General features: G+C 43.8%; 1 protein-coding gene across 1 annotated transcript in view; it reads left to right on the top strand.

Moving 5' to 3' along the window:
• LOC134217692 (sodium-coupled monocarboxylate transporter 1) overlaps positions 1-22,808 on the top strand; it is a 264,070-nt gene that overhangs the window by 182,147 nt on the left and 59,115 nt on the right. The window contains exon 11 of the mRNA XM_062696502.1: positions 16,439-16,758. Within this exon, the coding sequence (XP_062552486.1) occupies positions 16,439-16,758 (320 nt within the window). The remainder of the gene's footprint in view (positions 1-16,438; positions 16,759-22,808) is intronic.

The following is a 22,808-nucleotide window of genomic DNA, read 5'->3' as shown; positions in this document are numbered from 1 at the left end:
AATAACGATGCCGGCCACTTCCTCACAGTCAATTAGGATAAGGGAGGAAAATTAGTCCGACACTCATTGCAGCAAGAGACCGAGGAGACCTCTGCATCTCCATGAGCGCACTGGAAAGGAATAGTATGTTAGTTGGGAAGTAAATCTATTGGATATCGCCTTGGCAAGCGACTAATTTTTCCTTTGAAACGACGCATTCTTCCGAAGACTGATTGGACATCTGAAATACTTCGCGACGACTGAAACATGCACTGTACTTACTTGCTCGATGGCTACTGAAAACTATTGAGATCGCGCTTGTTCGTACCAAAGTAAAGCGCAATACATGCGCATGAGCCACCGATCATCAAACCAGTCCTTCAAATTCAAATCTCGAAAAAGTCCTAAAAATTTCTACGAAAAAATTCTTCGATGTTTTACCTTCGAGTTTGCACTAGGAAGTCGTTAGAGTTTCCTCGAAAAAGTCTAGGGGAACTTCCTCCAAATTTCCACGGGTAATTTCTTTAAATCCTGGATGGCTACAGCGTCAATACACCTTTGCGTCTGCGTCACACATCATTTTCTAGCTTTCCTTCGAGAATTGTACGCAGCACTTTTTGCCCGAAAACTCCGAACGCTCTTCGTTCCGCCTCATTTAACGTCCATGCTTCATGTCCGTTGTAACCTTTCTTGAAGTTTACAAGGCTGAAATGCCATTTCAGGTGATTGTTTTGCTACACCATTATTGGATTATTGTCAACAGTAAATGTAAATATTCACACAAGAACATTTTTCTTATATAAACATAAATACCGACCCCCCCCCCATCGAATTTCGCTAAATTGAATTACAATTTTAATAATTGTGGTAACCGGATTGGGACTGATCATCACGCTGAATTTAAAAAAAAAAAAGAATTCTAGCAGCACGGCAAAAAGAGTTCATGTGCCGTCAAGTGAGAGCTCTCTCAATACGGTGAACCAATAGAAGGTAGGGAATGTTCGAAATTCGAATATAGCTAGGAAGCACGCTTGGGGACATGTTCACTGCTCGCAACTATCATCGGACGTAGAGACCGGTAGTTAAAGCGAGAGGTCGCAACAGGTCGAAGAGTTTAAGTCGGTACAGTGATTGAGCGTGAATATACCGACCTAGTGTGCATGGTGCCGCGAGTGAACTAAACCACGGTTAAATTCCTCTCGAAGACACTATTCAGTGGTCTGCCGAAGGTCGTCCGTCAACAAACGACCCCAACGTAAAGTCCTCCAGGCGGAGGTGAAAGTAAAGCCTTCCCGAATTAGTGGGACAGTGAAGCCGAAGAGCAGCATTTCCCCGGCAGTTCTAGTGCCAAAAGTTGTCTCCGGCCGGTTGTGAACCGGCGCCATTGCCAACCAAGTGGACCTCGTGGTGGCGATATCACGTGCAGCAGCATCAACGAGCTAAAGTAAGTCCGTTCCCTATTAACAGTGCTTAGAATTTCCAAATAAAAATAACCTAGTATCAAAATGATAAATTTCTAGTTCATTATTCACTTCTTATTTGCCAACTTCTTGTGAGCACCGAAAAATTAAATTTCAGTCCATTTACTTCACTGTGGTTGCAAAGTGGTACAGGTAAGTCTCCGCTAGTGCGATTGTTCGACCCTGAGATAAGGAAAAGAGGTGAGCTAGCTCGGGACGTGCGGATGTCCATGCCAAAGACGCATGGGCGTCATCGGCAGTAACACCGTAAAGGACCACCGGTTGAATCAGAGTTTTATACAGAACAGATTTTGTTCCCATCTATGTTTCGGGACTTAGACTGGTTACGTAATCCGTAAAAGACCCTGTTCACAGCAGTAATTTGAAATTTGAAATTTCACTTCACGGGAAATGTTATCACCAGCGTCCCAAGGTAAACAAATTCTTCAACAAGTTCAAACACATCCGAATTCAGAAGAGAGCAAATGCCAAATATTTGGGTTGTGTTAGGCTTGTCGTGTATTAATTTTTACTGAACTTATTACTTCTTGAAAGTTTCTGTACGGATTCTAAAAAAAAATACTTGTAGAAACCCCAGAAGATACTCTTAGAGCAGTCCCTGGATTTGCTGCTGGTGGAATTCCAGACGGAACTTCTGGAGCAATCCTAGAAGAATCTCTTGGGCATGTCCTAAGATAAGCTCATACAGTTTTAACGTTGGCACATATCTAAAAAAAATGAGCTAAGATGAGCCATTTAAAGAGTCCCAAGAACAACACATGGAAGAATTCTCGAATCATACCCCAGAGGACTAAAAACAAATCTTGCAGAAATATTAGGAGGAATTCCTGGATAAATCGATAAAAGGAATCGTGGATGCAGCTTCTGGAAGAAAGGAACTTCTAGAGCTGTCCAAAGAGAACTTCTGGAAAAGTACGTACTATCAAGATAAGTCTGTAATAAATTCGTTACACCATATCTTTGAGGTCAATCTACTATCCCCAACAAACAATTTTAGCTGAATAAGCTGAAGAAGACTATTTTTGGTCAATATAACCGCTTTATCCACCTCCAATGCTTGTTGGGATCCTTTACAGTTTTTGATTAATAAATCAATGACACTGCCGAAAAACACATATCTTTTATTGGTATACCAAACGGTTTCTATATCAAAGCAAAAAGTTTGATTGTAAAAATTGTGCAGTAACTGCTAGGTGTTACACTTTTAAACAAGCTGTCATGAGCTCTAAATGACGATGGCGTTCAAAAGGCAAGTCAATAATTTATCCAGGCGAATCGGTGCCACTCAAATAGTCGAATGCTTTTCCGTCGCTACAGTAGATGTATTTTCCGGCGCTATTATTACCTTTCCGACATTGTTTCGATATTCAGACTTGGTGCCAATTGTCAGAGAAAAATGCATTGATTAATTCCATAAGCCAATTTGGAGCTATCAATTTTATCTCATAGAGATGCAAAATAGTGTCGTGCAGTTGGTGTCACGCCGGAGCGTTCACAATTACTGAGCAGGATACGATCAAAACATTATTGTGCGGCTGTTATTGTTATTTGTGCACTGGGATGTTCGGTGGGGCCATTAATTTCTGCGTTCCAAACTAGTCCTAGTGGGTTGGCCCACAGAGGAAAAAGAATCGTGTTTCACGCATTTACGACATTTGTTTGCGACTGTTATAGTTTGTTCAATAATGATGCTTCGTTGTTTTATCGGAATTCTCGGTTGGATCATGAATGAGTTAATCATTGCTTGTTTATTTCATGTTTTTAGAATATATTTGTGATAGTTGCATTATATCTGTTTGTTGGCCTGAAAAAAAAAATACTATTGGAGTGACAAAATTTAATTCAGTTGCTTCTAATTTAGTTTAACTTTTCTTAATTTCAAAAGTTATCACAAAATTTCCTAAATCATATTTGTCCGCTGCTTATGAGTTATGATACTTTTCTAAGCCTAGCGTTTAGATACGCGGCTACAAAGCGAAACCAAGCAGAAAGTGGTTTGTCTGGCCTAAAAAGTTTTCGGGGTACTAACATTAATTATTATTGAGACTGAAACACCGATCCTACATCAAAACTAAAGTATACGAGCTGCCATTTTCGCCTTAGCGCAACACCATTCAAAATCATTTTATCTCGTGATATGCAAATTGATAGAAAGAATAATGCCATTTCACTGGAACCGTAACGAGGTGCTCACCGAGAGTTTATTTGATTCAATAAAATAAAATTTGAGCAGGAAGTGCAAAACGAAAGTGAAATGTCACTGTCGCAACTGAATGAAAAATAAAACGGTTTGACAAAACATGAATGACCACAACCCTGAAGGGGTCAATAATATGGCCCCGCAGAACGCAGAACGGTGGGTGGCAGGAAAAATTCCGTTTTCCTATCACGCATATTTGCATTTTAATTCACAATCATGTAAGGGGAGTAAACGAATGTTTCCGCTTACGTGTGTGTATGTGTTTTCCATTGGGTGCCGCCAATAGCAATGAATTCAAACAAACGCAAAAAGTGGATTAAACAATTTTTCCCCAGGGGCGGTCGGGGCGGAAATATGCGCGCGGGTGGGTGGTATTGCGTTTTTGTGCTCCTGCAGCTTGCTCTGGTGGCTCATTTGGTTGCACTCGGAGGACCAGCGGGTATGGTTGCATGTTTGATTGCAGCAGGAGCCCCAGCATTCCCATTCGAATGATGTTTCTCCTCTTTTTTTTGCGAATTGATCTTCGTTATTTTTATTCCGTTTTTTTATCCATGGAGTTGGCCGCGCGTGTTTTCCAACATTTATTACCGATTGGGTGAACATCGCGCCGGGGTTGTTGGTGAGTTTGTTATGGTTGTGATCATTCGTAGCAAAAAGCCGCGATGCAAAAGAAAAATAACGTATTTATTGATTCGGAAATTGGAGCTAAATATTCATATCAATGGTGGCGAAAACACTGGCCAATTGTAACAATTTCCCCTGGACTTCGAATGGATGCGCTAAGCTTTTTGACTTTTGGTCACTTTTTGCTTATCAATTACTGTTCGGAACTGCACTTGAATGTTTCGAGTTCCGGATAGATTATTGGGTGCGAGCCGTATGCTAATTGACGAACGAAAAACCACAGATATCTGACAATTGATTTTTAGCATATTGGTCTAAGCTTTAGTACACTCTTTGTTTTTATTCTTTGGTACCTATATTCTTCTGAATTAGCTCGTACGTGTTAGTAAAAGTCGCGATTTGATAAAATGAGTTATGGACATGATTGTAATAGGAGCTAGAAGATTAGACGACAATTTAATTATTGTGCTCTGAAATATCATGCGAACATTAACCTTATTCTTATTCATAGCGTAGGTACCTACCTACTTTAATTCACATTTCAATGGTTCAACTCATCCGTAAGATTTCCGTTCAATAAAATAAGTTTTACAAACAACCATGCGTTCACTGTCCATTTCTCATGCAAGTGTACCATTTTGCTCTACCCTTAGTGCGATTTTTCCTAGTCTAATTTTTTGAACAAAATTTGAAATGCTTGAGAATGACATTAAAACTAGTCATTTTGATTAGGAGACTTTTGTTATTATTATTAGAATTTTCACAGACTAAAGACGGAGTGGCCTGAACAGCGCATAAATGTCTTCTCCATTCAGTTCGGTCCATGGCCGCACGTCGCCAACCATGCAGTCTGTGGAGGGCCAGCAAATGGTACCTGATCGATCCACCTTGCTCGCTGCGCACCTCGCCTTCTTGTGCCCGTTGGATCGTTGTCGAGAACCATTTTCACCGAATCACTGTCCGACATTCTGGCCCACCTCAGTCGTCCTATTTTCGCGGTGTAAACGATGGATGGTTCTACACACAGCTGATGCAGCATACGTCTCCTCCATGTTTTCCATATCCACCCCACCTTTCCTATCTCCATAGATAGTATGCAAAACTTCCCTCTCGAAAACTCCAAGTGCACGTTGATCCTCCACGAGCATTGTCTAGGTCTCGTGTCCGTTGAGGAATACCGGTCGAATGAGCGTTTTGTAGATAGTCAGTTTGGTACGGCGGTGAACTCTATTCTGTCCTCTCTTGAGCCTCTACCTATCACGTACTTCGTCTTCGACGTATTGATGATTAGTCCGATACGCTTTGCTTCCCTCTTCAATCTGATGAAGGTTTCTCCAATTTTCTCAAAGTAACATGCCGTCGGCGAAACCAAATAGCTGAACGGGCTTCGTGAAAATCGTACAACTCGTTTCAATCCCTACCCTTAGTATTATCCCATCCAAATCGATCTTGAATAGCAAGCATGAAAGAGAACTGGCATAGAACCTGGCGCCAGCTAAATCACATTGACAAGCTTCCCACCTGACAGTTGCATCAGCCGTCTAAGACGAGTTTAGTACTCTCCATTTGATTCCACTACGTTTTGTTATCTTTGCACAGCACATGCACATGCAAAGATAACAAAACTTAGTGGAATTAAATGGAGAGTATTAAACTCGTCTTAGACGGTTGAATACATTCCACTAAAAAGAGCTTACAATATTTTTTCTAAAGTTGCATCAGTTCAAGAACAATTCGCGGCGATCGCTGCTGCTCCGGGATGGATAATTCTTGAGCTTAGTGCCCTCGCTGAACGAGAGTCTTAGAGATGAATTTTGTTTAAAACTTAAAAATCACTTTAATAAAGAATACAAAAAAATTAACGAGAGTCTGCTGATTCCCTCTACTACTCAGTGAAGTTCGAACCGATGGCTACGAAAAAGCCGATCCAAAGAACACCAAATTCAAGCCGATTCTTCAGCGGTGGAGGATTTTCTTGCTAAATATGGACAGTGCGCTCTCCCAGTATGTGCTAAGCCTAGGTTGAAAAAAAAATTATCTGAAGTTCAATCCTCGCCCAATTGCACCAAAGATAGAGTAAATAGTTTGTCCAACATGTTATACCAAGTGCAGTCGAGTTCAATAAATTAACCGTCTAAGACGAATTAAGTACTCTCCATTTAATTCCACCAGATAATTTTCGTTATCTTTGCAGATACGTATTTCGACCACAACTGTGTGGTCGTCTTCAGTGTCTCGTACTTGACTCGTCGTACTTGACGAAATTTAGCTGGTGGAATTAAATGGAGAGTACTTAATTCGTCTTAGACGGTTGAATACATTCCAAAGAAAAAGAGCTTTATATATTTTTTCTCAATAAATTAGTTTGTAGGCTGATCGTGCATAATAGACCAGTTATGTGAAAGTCCTTTGAGGTGTCGTCTTTACCAATAGAAAAGCTTTATTCGTGGCAAAGTACCATTTGTGACCCGATTGTGATCCAAGCTCAGTAATCGATGTTATGTGGATCTGACTGATCAAAATTCTGCGTGGTAAGACACCTGCATTTTATAGTTTCGTTATCTACGTTGGTGGGACACCCGTATTCAAGTGTTTATCTTTCTGCGGTGGTTGGACACCCGCAAGAAGAATAGTGTTATTGTGAATTTGTTTTGATCCCAATTGAACCCTTTGTTTGAGAAACTGCATATGTGACATTTTTCGCCAGAATAAAATTTTTCTTCTTCTTCTTCTTCTTCTTCTTATTGGCATTACATCCCCACACTGGGACAGAGCCGCCTCGCAGCTTAGTGTTCATTAAGCACTTCCACAGTTATTAACTGCGAGGTTTCTAAGCCAAGTTACCATTTTTGCATTCGTATATCATGAGGCTAACACGATGATACTTTTATGCCCTGGGAAGTCGAGACAATTTCCAATCCGAAAATTGCCTAGACCGGCACCGGGAATCGAACCCAGCCACCCTCAGCATGGTCTTGCTTTGTAGCCGCGCGTCTTACCGCACGGCTAAGGAGGGCCCCAGAATGAGATTTTTATATATTCTGAATTTACGTCCAAAAACACGTATAATGGCAAAAAGTTCGAAAGAAAACTTTGTTCACGAATGTATGATTTTTTTTGTTTGTTTGAGAATCTACATATGTGCACGCAATTTGAAGAGCAATTATGGAGTACTGCTTGCAGTTTTGACACTGAAAGTTTCCCAGGGTGTTGAGTTTTGCCAAAAATTATTGATCTGTATCGAAGAAATCGAAGAAATCGATTCGGTTTTCATTAGTTCATAACCTTTTTTTGTTGTTTTCTCGAATTTGTGTAAAATGGATATTTGCAGACCCGTAATGCTGGGTAGACACCTTAACGTGGTGTGTTACGGGGTAAGATCTACCACGGTTACATTGCTAGCTACAGGCAAATCCTGACCCAACGATTATCTTCCTCATTATCCAACTCCGTGGTACTTATGAGGGTGTCGCTAAGTCGGTGGCCTCTCGTTAAGTAAGTACTACATCAACACTTCCTTCCTCTCCCTAGTTACGGTGAAGATGGGCGTGGCCAGGAGTAGTAATCCTCATGCTTTTGTTATTTTTGTTTAAGACTGGAACCAAAGACCACTCCCCTTCTTGATTTCTGATAGCATTCTAGATAAGGATCTCAAAAGTAAAACATGAGTATCACTAGTGTCCAATCTACGAATTACACCGTAACAATGCTAATGCTAATGCTATGCTAAATGGATATTTGCAGTTTCTCAAACAAATTATTCAGTTCTGAATGGTGAGACTCTGCGTTGATGGAACCCCCGCAAGAAGAATGACATTGTTGTAAATCAGATTGATTACAATTCTGTGTGATTAGACACCCGCATTCGAGAGTTTCGTCTTCTGCGTAGGTGGGACGCTCGCAAACAGAATGGTGGTATTGTGGATTGGAATTACAATTACAATTCTACGTGGTGTAACGCCCGCATCTAAGAATAGTGTGGATCGCATTTGGAGCTAGTTTTTCTGCGCCCGCAAAAATAATAGTGTTATTGTGGAGCAAATTGATTACAATTCTGCTCAGGAAGACGCCTGCATTCAAGAGTTTTTTCTTTTGCGTTTGTAGGACGCCCACAAGAAGAATGATCAGAATAATCCCAACTTTGCGTTGTTGGACGCCCACATTTGAGATTTGCTTCCTCTTGTTTTGGGGAAGCTAGCAAGAAGAGTGGTGTTATTGTGGATCGAAATGGTCACAATTCTTCCCCCTAGGATGGTCGCATTCAGTTTCATTCTCTGTGTTGCTGAGACGCTCGCATTTCACAAGTAGAATGGTGTTGTTAGGGATCGAAATGATCACAAGTATGCGTAGTATGACGCCCGCATGAAAAAATGATATTATTGTAAATCAGATTGATCAGAATTCTGTGTGATTAGACACCCGCATTCGAGAGTTCCGTCCTCTGCGTAGGTGAGACGCTCGCAAACAGAGTGGTGTTGGTCACAGTTCTACCGTCCAGTATGGATGCGTTTGTAGGACGCCCACGAGAAAAATGATCAGAATAATCCCAAATTTGCGTTGTTGGACGCGCACATTTGAGATTTACTTCCTCTTGTTTTGGCGGAGCTAGCAAGAAGAGCGGTGTTATTGTGGATCGAAATGGTCATAATTTTTTCCCCTAGGATGGTCGCACTCAGTTTCATTCTCTGTGTAGCACTGTGAAGCTCGCATTTCTCAAGAAAAATAGTGTTATTGTGGATCGAAATGATCACAAGTCTGCATAGTTTGATGCCCGCATGAAGAATTGTGTTATTGTGGATCAAATTAGTCTTAATTCTGCGTAATGGGACACCCGCATTCATGAGTTTAATCTACTGCGTTATTGGGATGCCTAACAGAAAAATTATATTGCTGTAGGTAGGAATAGTCACATTTCAGCGTGGTGGGATGCCTGCATTCATCTATGTTGGTGGGACGCCCGCAAAAAGAATTGTGTTATTGTGAATCGAATTAATGCCAATTATGATTTTCTTTCGCTACCCCCGTAAGAAGAATAGTGTTATTGTTGATCGAAACAAAATTACAAAGTTTTAGCTATTTTTGTAGAAGAGAGAATATGTCGTGAAAGCAAACAATGCACACATGATGGGTACTGTATGGGATGTTGAATTGTTCAAATCCTGAAAAGATCCCCTGGATACTTATCCCAAAAATCTATCGACCCAGCAGCCGGCTTTCTAGCAGCACATGACTCTTCATTCGAACCATCTGAACAAAACAATAGCTTGCTCGAGAAATAGTTTGATTTTCAACAAAAATCTCAAATAAGTAGATCAACTACTAATACACATCGTTTATCTTGTATCGTCGCTCTCCTTGGGCCCCTACTATTCGCCTTCAACTGGTAGCGGCACATTGTCACGTGAATTTCAATAACTTTTAAGGTTTATGTCTAAGGTCTTCAGATAGGACAGAGAAGAAAGAGAGAAAATTGTTTTTTTTGGTTAGTTGGGCCGGAACTGTTGCTGAATGCTGTAGCCGGCGCCAGCTGTAGCGCCACGTTGGGCGCCATTTTTTTGGCCGGCACGGAGCGATCCGTACCAAAAAGCACGTGGCTTAAGCGTTACTCCACAAGGGAGACCACGGCCCAAGTTAATTTGCTCGGATGAGACTCTCTCAAGGCGAGTCCATTTAAATTTTCCCGATAGGGATTTATGGATCGGTCCAGCCAGCAACAATGGAACGTGCCAAATTGGGTCCACCCTATCTTCCATCCATACTTTACAGTCACATCACACACTCAAAGAATCGGTGAGAGCACAGCAGTACCTAATACAATCTAAGCTTGAGTGACGCTCTCATCATCGGCGGACTCTCTCCTCTCACCAACAATTATCAATGAGCTGGAAGCAACATAACAAACAACAGTCAAACTCGCAAAGAGGACGGGACTCGATAAACAACAAACAATTCGCGCTGTGACGTTAAACACATTAATCAATTAAATTCGCATGGCTAGGGGGACTACAGAGAAACATTTTATTGAGGCAAACACATCGAATATTTATTAACTTAATACTAACAAAGTTGCCTCCGGCTTTCGGTTTTAGTGTTTGTGTTCGTTCATGATATTATTCCCTAGCTTGTGTGCGGTTTTCTCTCTTCTAGCTCCTACTCTATTCTCACTTGTGCTCTGTGCCTAATGTTTACGTGACGTCACGGATTTGGAGGGCGCTCAGCTTCTCTGCGGTCCTGGCATCTGACGGAAGTTCAGGTGGTGGCGAAAAACGGCTCACGCACGCATATTTTCACGGGTCCGTGATGACGGACCCTCGCGATTGTTAGTGGGTTCTCAGACTCCGACTAGCGACAAATTGTTTCGGCTTTCTAGCAGCACATGACTCTTCAGTCTAAGACTGGCACATAAAAACGTTTCCTCCGCGGCGCACTCCGATCAAAAAAGGTTTGAATCACCGGTTTGTTTTGGCTTTACTGACCCTGTCGATGACCTGCTGGTGGGGTCGACGCTCCCGGCTTGTTGACCCCGGTGATGACGCTCCTTAATAAGCCGACGAAACGGAATGACGGTTGCTTGCCGGCGGTTTGACGGACCGGCTAGTGGACTTCGTCCACGTGGAAGTCCCATTTGCTTCCCAGACCGGTAACGGATAGGATAGGTCCGCTTCTGGCTGCTAGAGCAGGTTGCCTAGAGCAGCGGTTCTCAACCTTTTTCTTGAGAGGTACCCCTTCGAACTTTTGCATTAATTGAGGTACACCCTCCTGAAAGTAGGCTTCCAGGCCAGAAAAGAAAAATTCCAAGCCCTTGAATCTCTTAAGAGTAGGCTTCCACACCTCTTGATAAGAGGCTTCTGAGCCTTGGATGACGGCTTTCGAGCCACTTGAATGGAGGCTTCTTTTGCATCTTGAAAGGACGCTTCTGAGCCTCTTGAAAGTAAGCTTCCAAGCCTCTTGGAAGGAGGCTTCTCAGCCTCTTGAAAGGAGTCTTCCGAGCCTCTTGAAAAGTGGCTTCCGAGCCTCTTGAAAGGAGGCTTCCGAGCCTCTTGAAAGGAGGCTTCCGAGCCTCTCGAAAGGAGGCTTCCGAGCCTCTTGAAAGGAGGCTTCCAGGCCTCTTGAAAGGAGGCTTGAGCCTCTTGAAAGGAGGCTTCTGAGGCCTCTTGAAGGAGGCCTGAGCCTCTTGAAGGAGGCTTGAGGCCTCTTGAAAGGAGGCTTCCAGGCCTCTTGAAAGGAGGCTTCCCAGCCTCTTGAAGGAGGCTGGCCTCTTGAAAGGAGGCTTCCAGGCCTCTTGAAAGGAGGCTGGAGCCTCTTGAAAGGAGGCTTGAGCCTCTTGAAAGGAGGCTTCCAGGCCTCTTGAAAGGAGGCTTCTGAGGCCTCTTGAAAGGAGGCCTGAGCCTCTTGAAAGGAGGCTTCTGAGCCTCTTGAAAGGAGGCTCTGAGGCCTCTTGAAAGGAGGCTTCTGAGCCTCTTGAAAGGAGGCTTCTGAGCCTCTTGAAAGGAGGCTTCTGAGCCTCTTGAAAGGAGGCTTCTGAGGCCTCTTGAAGGAGGGCTCTGAGCCTCTTGAAAGGAGGCCTGAGCCTCTTGAAAGGAGGCTTCTGAGCCTCTTGAAAGGAGGCTTCCGGGCCTCTTGAAAGGAGGCTGAGCCTCTTGAAAGGAGGCTTCCGTGCCTCTTGAAAGGAGGCTTGAGCCTCTTGAAAGGAGGCTTCCAGGCTTCTTGAAAGGAGGCTCGAGCCTTCTTGAAAGGAGGCTTGAGCCTCTTGAAAGGAGGCTCTGAGCCTCTTGAAAGGAGGCTTGAGGCCTCTTGAAAGGAGGCTTCCGGGCCTCTTGAAAGGAGGCTCTGAGGCCTCTTGAAAGGAGGCTGGAGCCTCTTGAAAGGAGGCTTCTGGGCCTCTTGAAAGGAGGCTTCTGAGGCCTCTTGAAAGGAGGCCTGAGGCCTCTTGAAAGGAGGCTTGAGGCCTCTTGAAAGGAGGCTGAGCCTCTTGAAAGGAGGCTTCTGAGGCCTTTGAAAGGAGGCTTGAGGCTTCTTGAAAGGAGGCTTCTGAGCCTCTTGAAAGGAAGCTCTGGAGCCTCTTGAAAGGAAGCCTGAGCCTCTTGAAAGGAGGCTTCCGGGCCTCTTGAAGGAGGCTTCCAGGCCTCTTGAAAGGAGGCTTCTGAGGCCTCTTGAAAGGAGGCTTCTGAGCCTCTTGAAAGGAGGCTTCTGAGCCTCTTGAAAGGAGGCTCTGAGCATCTTGAAAGGAGCCTTCCAGGCCTCTTGAAAGGAGGCTGGCATCTTGAAAGGAGGCTTCCAGGCCTCTTGAAGGGAGACTCTGAGCCTCTTGAAAGGAGACTTCCAGGCCTCTTGAAGGAGACTTGAGCCTCTTGGAAAGGAGGCTCTGAGCCTCTTGAAGGGAGGCTTTCCTGGCCTCTTGAAGGGAGGCTTCCAGGCCTCTTGAAAGGAGGCTTGAGGCCTCTTGAAAGGAGGCTTGAGGCCCTCTTGAAAAGCGGCTGAGCCTCTTGAAAGAGGCATCTGAGCCTCTTGAAAGAGGGGCTGAGGCCCTCTTGAAAAGAGGCTTGAGCCCTCTTGAAGAGAGGCTTGAGCCCTCTTGAAAGAGGCTTCCGAGCCTCTTGAAAGGAGGCTTCCGAGCCTCTTGAAAGGAGGCTTCCGAGCCTCTTGAAAGGAGGCTTCCGAGCCTCTTGAAAAGAGCGTTCCGAGCCTCTTGAAAGGAGCGTTCCGAGCCTCTTGAAAGGAGGCTTCCGAGCCTCTTGAAAGGAGGCTTCCGAGCCTTGAAAGGAGGCTTCCGAGCCTCTTGAAAAGAGGCTTCTGAGCCTCTTGAAAAGAGGCTTTCGAGCCTCTTGAAAGGAGGCTTTCGAGCCTCTTGAAGGAGGCTTCCGAGCCTCTTGAAAGGAGGCTTCCGAGCCTCTTGAAAGGAGGCTTCCGAGCCTCTTGAAAGGAGGCTTCCGAGCCTCTTGAAAGGAGGCTTCCGAGCCTCTTGAAAGGAGGCTTCCGAGCCTCTTGAAAGGAGGCTTCCCGAGTCTCTTGAAAGGAGCCATCCGAGCTTTTTAAAAGAAGGTTTCCGACCCTTATAAAAGGCGGCTTTCGAGCCTCTTGAAAGTAGACTAGAACAAGGCTTCCAGCCTCTTGAAAGCAGTTTCTGGACTTCTTCCAAGACGGCTTTCAGATCTTGAAAGGAGGCTTCCGAGCCTTTTGAAAGGAGTTTTCCGCGCCTTTTGAAAAGAACCTTTCGAGCCTTTTGAAAGGAGTCTTCCGAGCTTTTTGAAAGACGGCTTCCGACTTAGAGTTTTTGAAGGAAAAGTGCTGTGAACCATCTATGGTGGGGTGCAGATGGCGAATATCGGAAGACTGCGGTAGACTTTTTAGGATCTAACTACTAGAAAACGAACAATTAATTAACTAAATAATTACATCTAACGCCACTACATGAAACTCACTTCAGACGATCGAAAAATAAATAATCGAACGCGGACACTTAAGGGGGTCCCGTAGCGTAGTTGGCTACAAGTTCGCCTCACAAGCGGATGGTCATGGGTTCGATTCCCAGCCCCTCACCCAACCCTCGTCAGTCGCCGGATGCGCAGCCCTTGCGGTAGCGTATTGGGGAACGCGTCATACCGTACGGCTGCCTGATGAAGATTGACAAATTGTTCTTCTCGGAGGCATTCCTCAAACGGACCCGGCTTAATGGCAACCGAACAATGCAAACGATCATGGATGCATGACATGGACAAACGGACACAATGGACTCACTATGAGATGGACTGGCAACGACAACAATAATGAGCAATGGAAATCTAAAAATAGATTCTGTGTGGATTCTGTACGGCAAAATACCACAGTAGATCTCAGCCAGGGTAGAAATATTTCACAGTCAATGTAGTCAAAAACATGGATCTCAGTAAAATCTGCAGTCGCCTTCATCGCCGCCGTGGTGAGTGCGGCTGGGTGCAGCCGAAAAATCATTTCCAACACCGACCTTTCAATTTCGCATTCAGCCACTCACAAGTCACTCTGACATGCTGCTCAGTTCGCTCCTTACCGTATGACTGTGAGTGGCCCATTTAAACGCGTGGTGAATTTTTTCAATTGGCTGGGTGAATGTGTACATTTTGCTGTGGTAAATATCATCTTCGTGGCGCGGTGGGTGATGTGAGTTCTGTTGTTTACTTTTCTGCCTCTCCGGGAATGTGAGGTTGATTTCAAAGCAGGAAGAAAATAAAAACATGATATAAAAAAAACATCACCTTCATCCAGTGCTGCCGAATATTTACAACCCTGATCTCAGCACAATAGCGGTTAAGTAACACAGAGTGCCTAACAAATAAAGGATGGAATAAAAAAACGTGGACCCTTAACTCATTGGCTGATCACAAACGAAATGATTGAGTCGGTGAATCCTCAGATTAAGGAAGGTCTGCTCGGACAAAACTGGAAGTACGTCATTTCCCGACTCCCTTCGTGTATGATCGTGGCCTTATTGGTACGATGGATAATCTGACACGAAGGTTGTGCTGCTATCCCTCTCCCACCTTATTTGAAAAACAAATGGCCACGACCTTGGAGAGCTTGGCTTATTAGTAAATGCCCGCTTGCCTATGTCCAGGGAAAAATTATGTACATTAATTGGCGATTGAAAGACGGAACTTCTTCTTACAATTTTCCTGACCGCTACAATGCAAACAAATAGGAATAGTTAGGGATGGCTATCTATCCCCCTAAAATGCTGTTTTGACCTATCTTATGTACTCTTCCTAATACCTTTTTTTATAATGTACGAGAAAGGCACCATCATCGCTGTGAACGAATGTCGATTCAGTTTTGACACCATTCGTCCTACATTGTACGACAATTGTAAGAAAAATCTGACTCATCCTTTGATAAACGTTTTACCCCGAAGGCAAAAAATCACCACGGTACCAAACAGCTTCGAATTGTCTTTTCCTGCCTTTTGAAATTGCTCCGCATGACATGCGTTACTCGTCATTTTTCCGAACAGAAGAGAAAGAACGCCCCCATACCGGAAAGTAAATGAAAAACCACTGGATAAATTGAGTGAAAAATGAATTTCCGAAATACCTTTCCTGTGGGTAGGAATGTGTGCTGTGCCTACTTGCAGCGTTCGTTTTAAGCGTCGTCGTCGTCGTCGGCATGACGCGACGTGCCCTTCCGGGAAAGCCGAGGAGTCTTTCAGTCTGTTATTTTATCCTTGTCATGGCTTGGCCCGCTTCGCTCCACCTATAATAGCAGGTGTCGCTCATACTCTCCGCGCGCCGGATGTGTACAATCGGATTCCGAGATTCCGAATGAAAGATGGTTTTCATTTCTGCCATCACGGTGCCAAATCATTCGCGGGCTGAAGTCGCTTGTCTAAATTTGTTTCCCGCGTGCGAAATGATTCGCAGAAGGTGCAAATGATTGACGGTGTGGATGTGGATCGATGCGGGGGAGGTGGGAGGAGAGCGATTGTTTACTGAGTGGGACGTAGGGATAGGGTTGCGGGTATCCAGTTCCAGTGGGAGGCTACATGATCAAGAAAATGGGATATGTATTTGTGTTCAAATAAGCACAAACAATTGATGACAATATTATTTCCGCCGGTATGTGAGTGGGGATGTGTGCTTACGAGGTAGAGAATATCTCATGAATTTTAGATTTTCAATTCATATACGTATTTACCTGGTTGGTTATAGTTGGTAGGGATGGGGCGGGACAGGAAAATATCACGTCATAGTCAGAGCCGTACTAAAATCTGCATTGACCTCCCTGGTATAGATTAGATTTTAAATAAGCAATAAAAACAGGTTTACACTTTTATACTTAAAGACATTACTTTTTTTCAATCTCGACGTATGCGCCCCATTAAATCTCATATGCTTGCTCGTCCTTAGTGTCTCTTACTTGACTCAACAAATTGTTGCACAATAATTGCGAGATTCGGCTCTGTTCAAAGCGGAATTTCCAGTTTCTGATTAGAATCGGCAAATCCAATCGATTGCATTGCGTAGGTGCCCCACATTGAAATTAAATCCAAATATTATAGCAAATATTTGATTTTCCACCTATCGGAAAAACTATCCAACAACGCTGCTAAATTGAAAGTGCGATTTATGTTTCATCACTGCGACTCACCTAAATTTTGCCTGTTCTTTCCTTTCCCTCTCCACAGGGCGCCCTGTACGGTGGGATCCTCTCGCTGGCATTTGTCATCTACATCGGAGTGATGGCCCAAATTGACGGAGAACCGGTGACGTTCCTGCCAACGTCGATGGAAACCTGCAACTGCACTCAGTCATCATTGTCAGCTTCGTCGATGCTGTCGGCGGAGCACTCCCGGGCGGCGATGATGGCAATTGGCGACGGAGCGGCCACTATGGCCCTGGTAGCGGCCGAGAATCCGACCGGAGAGCTGTCAACTGCTGCCGCCTCCATTCTGGTTGATAAAGTGCTTCCTGCTGGAGCTGGTGCTTCTATGGAAATTATGTCCCGGTAGGTATGATGGGCAGCTGGATGGGCTAACGCAATTCAGTGCAAGAGAAATGTGCTTTTCGGTGAACTTCCCGGTGTGATTAATGGGAAGCGGAAGTTATTGGATCTTCCGGTGCTTCGTCGAAATGGGCGCCATTTGGGCTTGGCGAGTTGGCGGTGCGGACTCGTTCGGGTTCACTGGAGTTGTTTCGGGTGGCACCCGCCCGGGCGGTTCACGTGTAGTAGTAATACGTCTGTCGGTTGTTTTGGAAGTCACGGAATCGACCCAGTGGAACTAATCACCTAATGTGGGCGAAATTTATTGAGCCATATTTTCTGGGTTAATGGGAACGTTATTTTGCGAGGGCAAAATTATGAGAAAGCTCAAATCATTTGGTTTTATTTTATTTGGTTACTAACATTACCGACCTAATGTTACAGAAATTATTTTCTGATTTCCGTAGTGGAGGGGGTAAGAAACAGAGGATCCGGCTAGGACAAGTAGGTATCAGGTTTTGATTCCACGGAATTATATTGTTAGATACTATTTTAATCATAATTATTTTTTATGAAAAAATACAAAAAATGGGAGATTTTTTTAAATTTTCATTCGGTTTGACAAAGGAACAAAAATGAATGGCATGCAGTTGATGTAACAGTGGCCTCAAACTTTATTTTCCTTACTGTTGAGGTCGAAATACGTATCTGTCAAGATACAATTAAGTGGTGGAATTAAATGGGATTGTACAAACTCGTCTTATGACAAGTGTTTATTTTCCAGTTGAATTCATGGGATGAAATACGTATTAATCGATTAGTTTTTATGTGTTGCAAATAATCTAAAACCACCTCTGTTTCAATGGGAAATGAGTCGAGGCTTGGATTTTAATATTCTGATCAGTTATCAGAACGGTTTGGCGCAGTATGAGAGAACGCTGATCTTGTTTAAAAATCCTATAAGACATCAAGTCCCCCATTCAGGTTTTGATAATCTTGATCGTGAAAGTTGTTATTCTCTACTGGTACGGCTCTTTTAGCCCTCGAGGATTTCTGTCCGGAACCCAGAAGGGGAATCCGATTAAAACCCCAGGCCACTGGTCTAACCTATGGCAGCCAACGGGGTGGGCGCGAAAGGCCTCTTTTTGGTCATCGAGTCCCAGGGTCGTTTTGAGGAAGCGGGGAGGTGTTCGCATCTGGTTAGCAACGGAATTGTGGGTTAGTTTTTGGAACTTATATTACTCACTCGTATGCTACACGACAAGGCCGTGAATTGGTAAGGCTGGACCCGTAGGGTAGTCCCTGACAGGATCGTTAAGTAGTTCGGCCTTATTGACGGACCGGGTGGTGGTGCTTCTCCTGGAAACTCTAGTCTTTGATGAAGGGGGAGGGGTCCAATAATGTAGTTTGACAGGTTGGAGATGGGCGGAAGTGGCAGGGCTTGGACGGCTGATATCACGGCGAGAATCGCGATGGCGGCAGCAACTATAGGCTAGCAGGCTGACTGGGCGACGCACTGGATCAGCGACAATCGCGATGACGGTAATAGGTGGACAGGCTTGACAGTGGGGCAGGAATGCTGATGGCGACGGTAACTGGGGCGGTAGTCTTGCTTAGCGATGGTCAGGATTATTCACGATGGCGGCGATAACTTAACCGGCGAATGGAGCGGCGACGGTAACTGGGGCAGCAGGCTTTTTGAGCACTGGGCAGGATTTCCGATGGCGGCAACGGCGGCGATAGCTGGACCAACAGATTTGCGGGGCGACGGTCAGAATCAACGGCAACCGTAAAGGCGAAGCTGGGCCGGCGGTAAAACGATCGATGGCCTCGCTGGCAAGCAGCTGACGGAATAGACCAGAAAAGCAGTTACACAGTCGCGTTTCGTATTGGTGGCGATGATAAATGGAAGCCGAAATCTTTTGCTGTCACTCGATTGGCCGGTTCCCGAAACTTGGACCGAACTGTTCTTGATGACTCACGCACTATTGCGCGAATCGCACGTTTCGAAACTCGCTTTAATTTCCGCGAAAAGAAAAGACTGTTCGCCACGAGGCTTTACATTCAACTCCTCCGAAAGCAATCTCCACTCAGAATCCCTTGTCCCCACCCATACAGTCATCCAGGTCTTTTTCTCCCCATTCTCGACATTCTTCGTGTCATTTCCCGACTTCCGTCCTATATTCTGTCACCCAGCTACCAACAAGCGCCATCTGTTGGGGAGTTTGTCATCCCCATTCGTTGGTAGCACATGCCCGCGTAATAGGGTTCTAAAACCGTACCACCGTTCCATATACTATCCAAATAGTGAAAATCGCGATAACACTTTCCTCTACTGCTTTGGAACTTGCAAGGTTACAAAGTGCAACATCTCTTGAGCACAGCTAGTCCAGTTTGTGGGTGCTGCCTGCGAGTAATATTCTACAGATGACTCAAATCTTTGGTGAGTGTATCAATAAATTGAATTCTTATCTGACGACCAATAGGAAGCTTAAGATCGATATCATAAGGAGTGTCAAATCCTGTCAAAAGTGTCGTTACTGACGTTGACAGCGAAAGACTCTCAGGAGAACGGCCAAAATTTATCTGACCGAAAGCCATTTGGTCGAGAATGTCATTTGGCCGTTTGATTAGCTTGATTGACTTTATGCATCGTAGTTGAAATTGTAAGTCCTGATTGGCCGTTATTCTTACTGTACATACTTTGAAGTTTCTTTAATTCGAGACTAATAGCGATGCCCACTAGGAGAGGGTTAGTTTTAAGGGAAGTCACCTTGGTAAGCGACTTTCTAACACGGTATGTCTGTTCGAAAGTAAAGACAAAAACGAATACCACTTGGCCGAATACCACTAGGCCGAAAGTTGTTTGGCCGAATATTCCATTTGGCCGAACAGACCATTAGGTCGAAAGTAATTTGGCCGAATGGGTCTTTTGGTCGAATGGGTCGTTTGGCCGAAAGGGTCATTTGGCCGAAAGGGTCGTTTGGCTGGAAAGGTCATTTGGTCGAAAGGATCGTTTGAGACGTCTTACTTCTCACTCCTCATTTCTCACTTCTTACTGTGAAAAGTGAGTAGTGAGATTTCTCACTACCCACTTTGCACTAATCACTTTTTACAGTGAGAAGTAAGAAATAAGGAGAAAGAAGTGAGACGTCTCACTTCTAACTTCTCGATTATCACTTCTCGCTGTGAAAAGTGAGAAGTGCGAAGTGAGTAGTGAGACGTCTCACTACTCACTTTGTGCTTCTCACTTTTGACAGCGTAAAGTGATAAATGAGGAGTGAGGAGTGAGACATCTCACTTCTAAATCCTCATTTCTCACTTCTCACTGTCAAAAGTAAAAAGCGCGAAGTGAGTAGTGAGACGTCTGACACTTTCGGTTAAATTACCCATTCGGTCAAACGACGCTTTCGGCCAAATCACCCTTTCGGTCAAATGACCCTTCCGGCCAAACGACCTCTGGCCAAATGACTTTCGGCCTGATGGGTTTCGGCCTAGTGGTATTATATTCGGCCAAATGGCTTTCGACCGAATGGGTTTTTGCCAAATGACCCTTCTCATTTCCAGCAAGCCATCGTACTAACCGATAAAACGATCGTGCATTGATTAATCTGCTAATCGAAGATCTTATCGTTATTTTTCACTCCGCGCTAGCAATCACGGCAAGCGATAGCGCGATCGATCACGCGCTACAATTGACAGAAAAAGTTATGAAGAAATGTTGAAATTTTGAAGTGTGAACTTCCCATTTCTCACTTAGTGCCTCTCAGTTCTCATTGTGAGAAGTGAAAAATAAACTAGTGAAATGTGAGAAAACACAACTTTTTTCTTCTCATTTCTCACTTTTCACCGTGAGAAATAATAAATGAGGACTTTAAAGTTAGACGTATTACCCAATTCCCATTCCGCACTTATCATTTCTTAGTTATCACTTCTCAATTACCAATAATCACTTCTTTTTTCACATTCGCTGTTGTTTGGCCATACAACATTTTCAACTACATTTCTCTGTTCTGTCGAACGGCAGATAACATTTTAGGTCAAACGGCCTTTTCCGCCAACTGGCACATTCGGCCAAACCACATTTTCAGCTAAGTGACCAATTCAGCCGATTATACCCCGTTTGGAATAATGTCGCTCGGCATAAAGTCGTTTGTCAATCATTATTGATTTATTGGGATTTATCGGTGAGTACAACATCTAAAGTTCAAAGTAAGAGGGAGCGCAACAATGAAGAACATTATGGGTAGGTGCCACAAGCGAGCGACGAGTATGAAGCGAACAGAAATTGAAATTTTAGTAGAGGGCCAGTTGTGAGAACAGCATTGTTGAAATCGCTGTTATTCTGCCTAACGTCCACCCAGGAATAGCTTGGGTAGTAGCATGGTGACTACTCTTACCAAGACAGGCCATGTCTGAACCACTTTTTGCATTCTGACGGTCAAATGCATCCTTTGAAAGCAGGTTCATATCTTCCCTTGCCTTAAACCGAGCAATTTTCCTAATTGAACAAATTAATCATATCATCTCTTGCCTTCTGCCGGGCGAATGCATCCTTTGAAGGAAGGAATTACATCTTCCCTTTACTTGAGCTGAAAAAAGCATACATTGAGTATCCATACACGATTATGGTTATGACATCGGCGAATACCACTAACTTGACTCCTGGCGGCAGCTTCAATCTCAACACACCATCGTACATCACGTGCCACAGCAATGCACCCAGAATTGATCCCTGTGGGACACTGCCGTGATGCACAAACTTTCGTCTGTCTCGTAGGTCAATACTCGATTTTGAAAGTAAACGTCGTTGTAATACAGAACGCAGTTGACCTGGTAGACCAATTGATCTGAACTCCGCAACAGTTTGGAGAACTTAGAACAACTGGTTTAGGCATAATTGAATTGCTAGTTATACCCATAGGCTCTACGGACATGTGTGGGCTTGGTGGGTTGACGTCGATGTGTTACAGAACGTAGTTGACCTGGTAGATCAATTGATTTGAACTTCAGAACGATTTGGAGAACCTGGAATTTCTGTGGGAATATTGTTTGTAATACGGCATTTATCTCCTCAGGAATAATTTTTGAACACATTTATGAGTAAAAGCCGGCTCAAAATTGTTTGAGAAATAGTTGAAATAAAGTCATTTTGAGCGCTGTTTTGTTTCGTTTTCCAACATAGTAGACCCTTCCAAAGGTGTTTAGGGATGTTCAAAAAGTTTATGTGGCATTTCCTTATGGAATAATAGTGAACTATGCTAAATTACATTAAGTAAACCGAATTTTAAATTTTTTTGATTGGCAGAGTCCTGACTCACGTCATTTAAGGGAAAAACTGAGCATCTCTAGAAACAAAGAACACCAGTTTAATGAAACTACATGAGATGGGTATATAGCGATATAGCGATTTGAATTTCAAGTTTCATCCAAATTTGATCTGGGTATTCGGCGTGTTAAGGGAAAACGTATTTTTTTCACATTTTTGCTGTAAGCAGTTTCAATGTATCGTAAATCACGTGATTCATTATGTTATCATATAGTCTGAACGATGCTGAAAGACTTTGCAGAAGAAAGTACTTAACTGGAAGGTCTACTAAAAATGTTATTACGCTTCAAAAATTGATTGTTCAATCCATATATAACAATTCAATGTTTCTGCTAGCACTATCCGACAACCAATGGTTGTTATATGACGAAGCTCATCTTTCTTCTTGTTTGAATTTTTACTTTATGCCATTATGAAAAAAGGGCTTTATGCCAAATGGCCTACCACCACTCAGCCGAACTACAGAGTGCACGATTGATCGTGTTTCGCAAAGGATGCAGATCCTTACTTTATCAAGGTCTTGGTGTTTTATTTGATTTGCCCGATCGGGAAATAATTTATTCAGTACAGTCAATCACGGATTGATCATGTTTCGAATCAAGCGCGGATCTTTCGCGAATTCCGAGTGTTCAGTTCTATTATGTGCTTTGTGTTAATTAGTGCGCGATTGATCGTGTTTTTTATCGGACTCAGACCTTTTGCGAGATCCGGGTGATTAGATCAGTTTATCGCTGAGTTATTCTCA

Source organism: Armigeres subalbatus, chromosome 2 (assembly GCF_024139115.2).
Source record: "Armigeres subalbatus isolate Guangzhou_Male chromosome 2, GZ_Asu_2, whole genome shotgun sequence".
NCBI classification, from domain to species: Eukaryota; Metazoa; Arthropoda; class Insecta; order Diptera; family Culicidae; genus Armigeres; species Armigeres subalbatus.
Note: the sequence above shows the minus strand (reverse complement) of the source record. Positions and strands in the feature narration are given on the sequence as shown.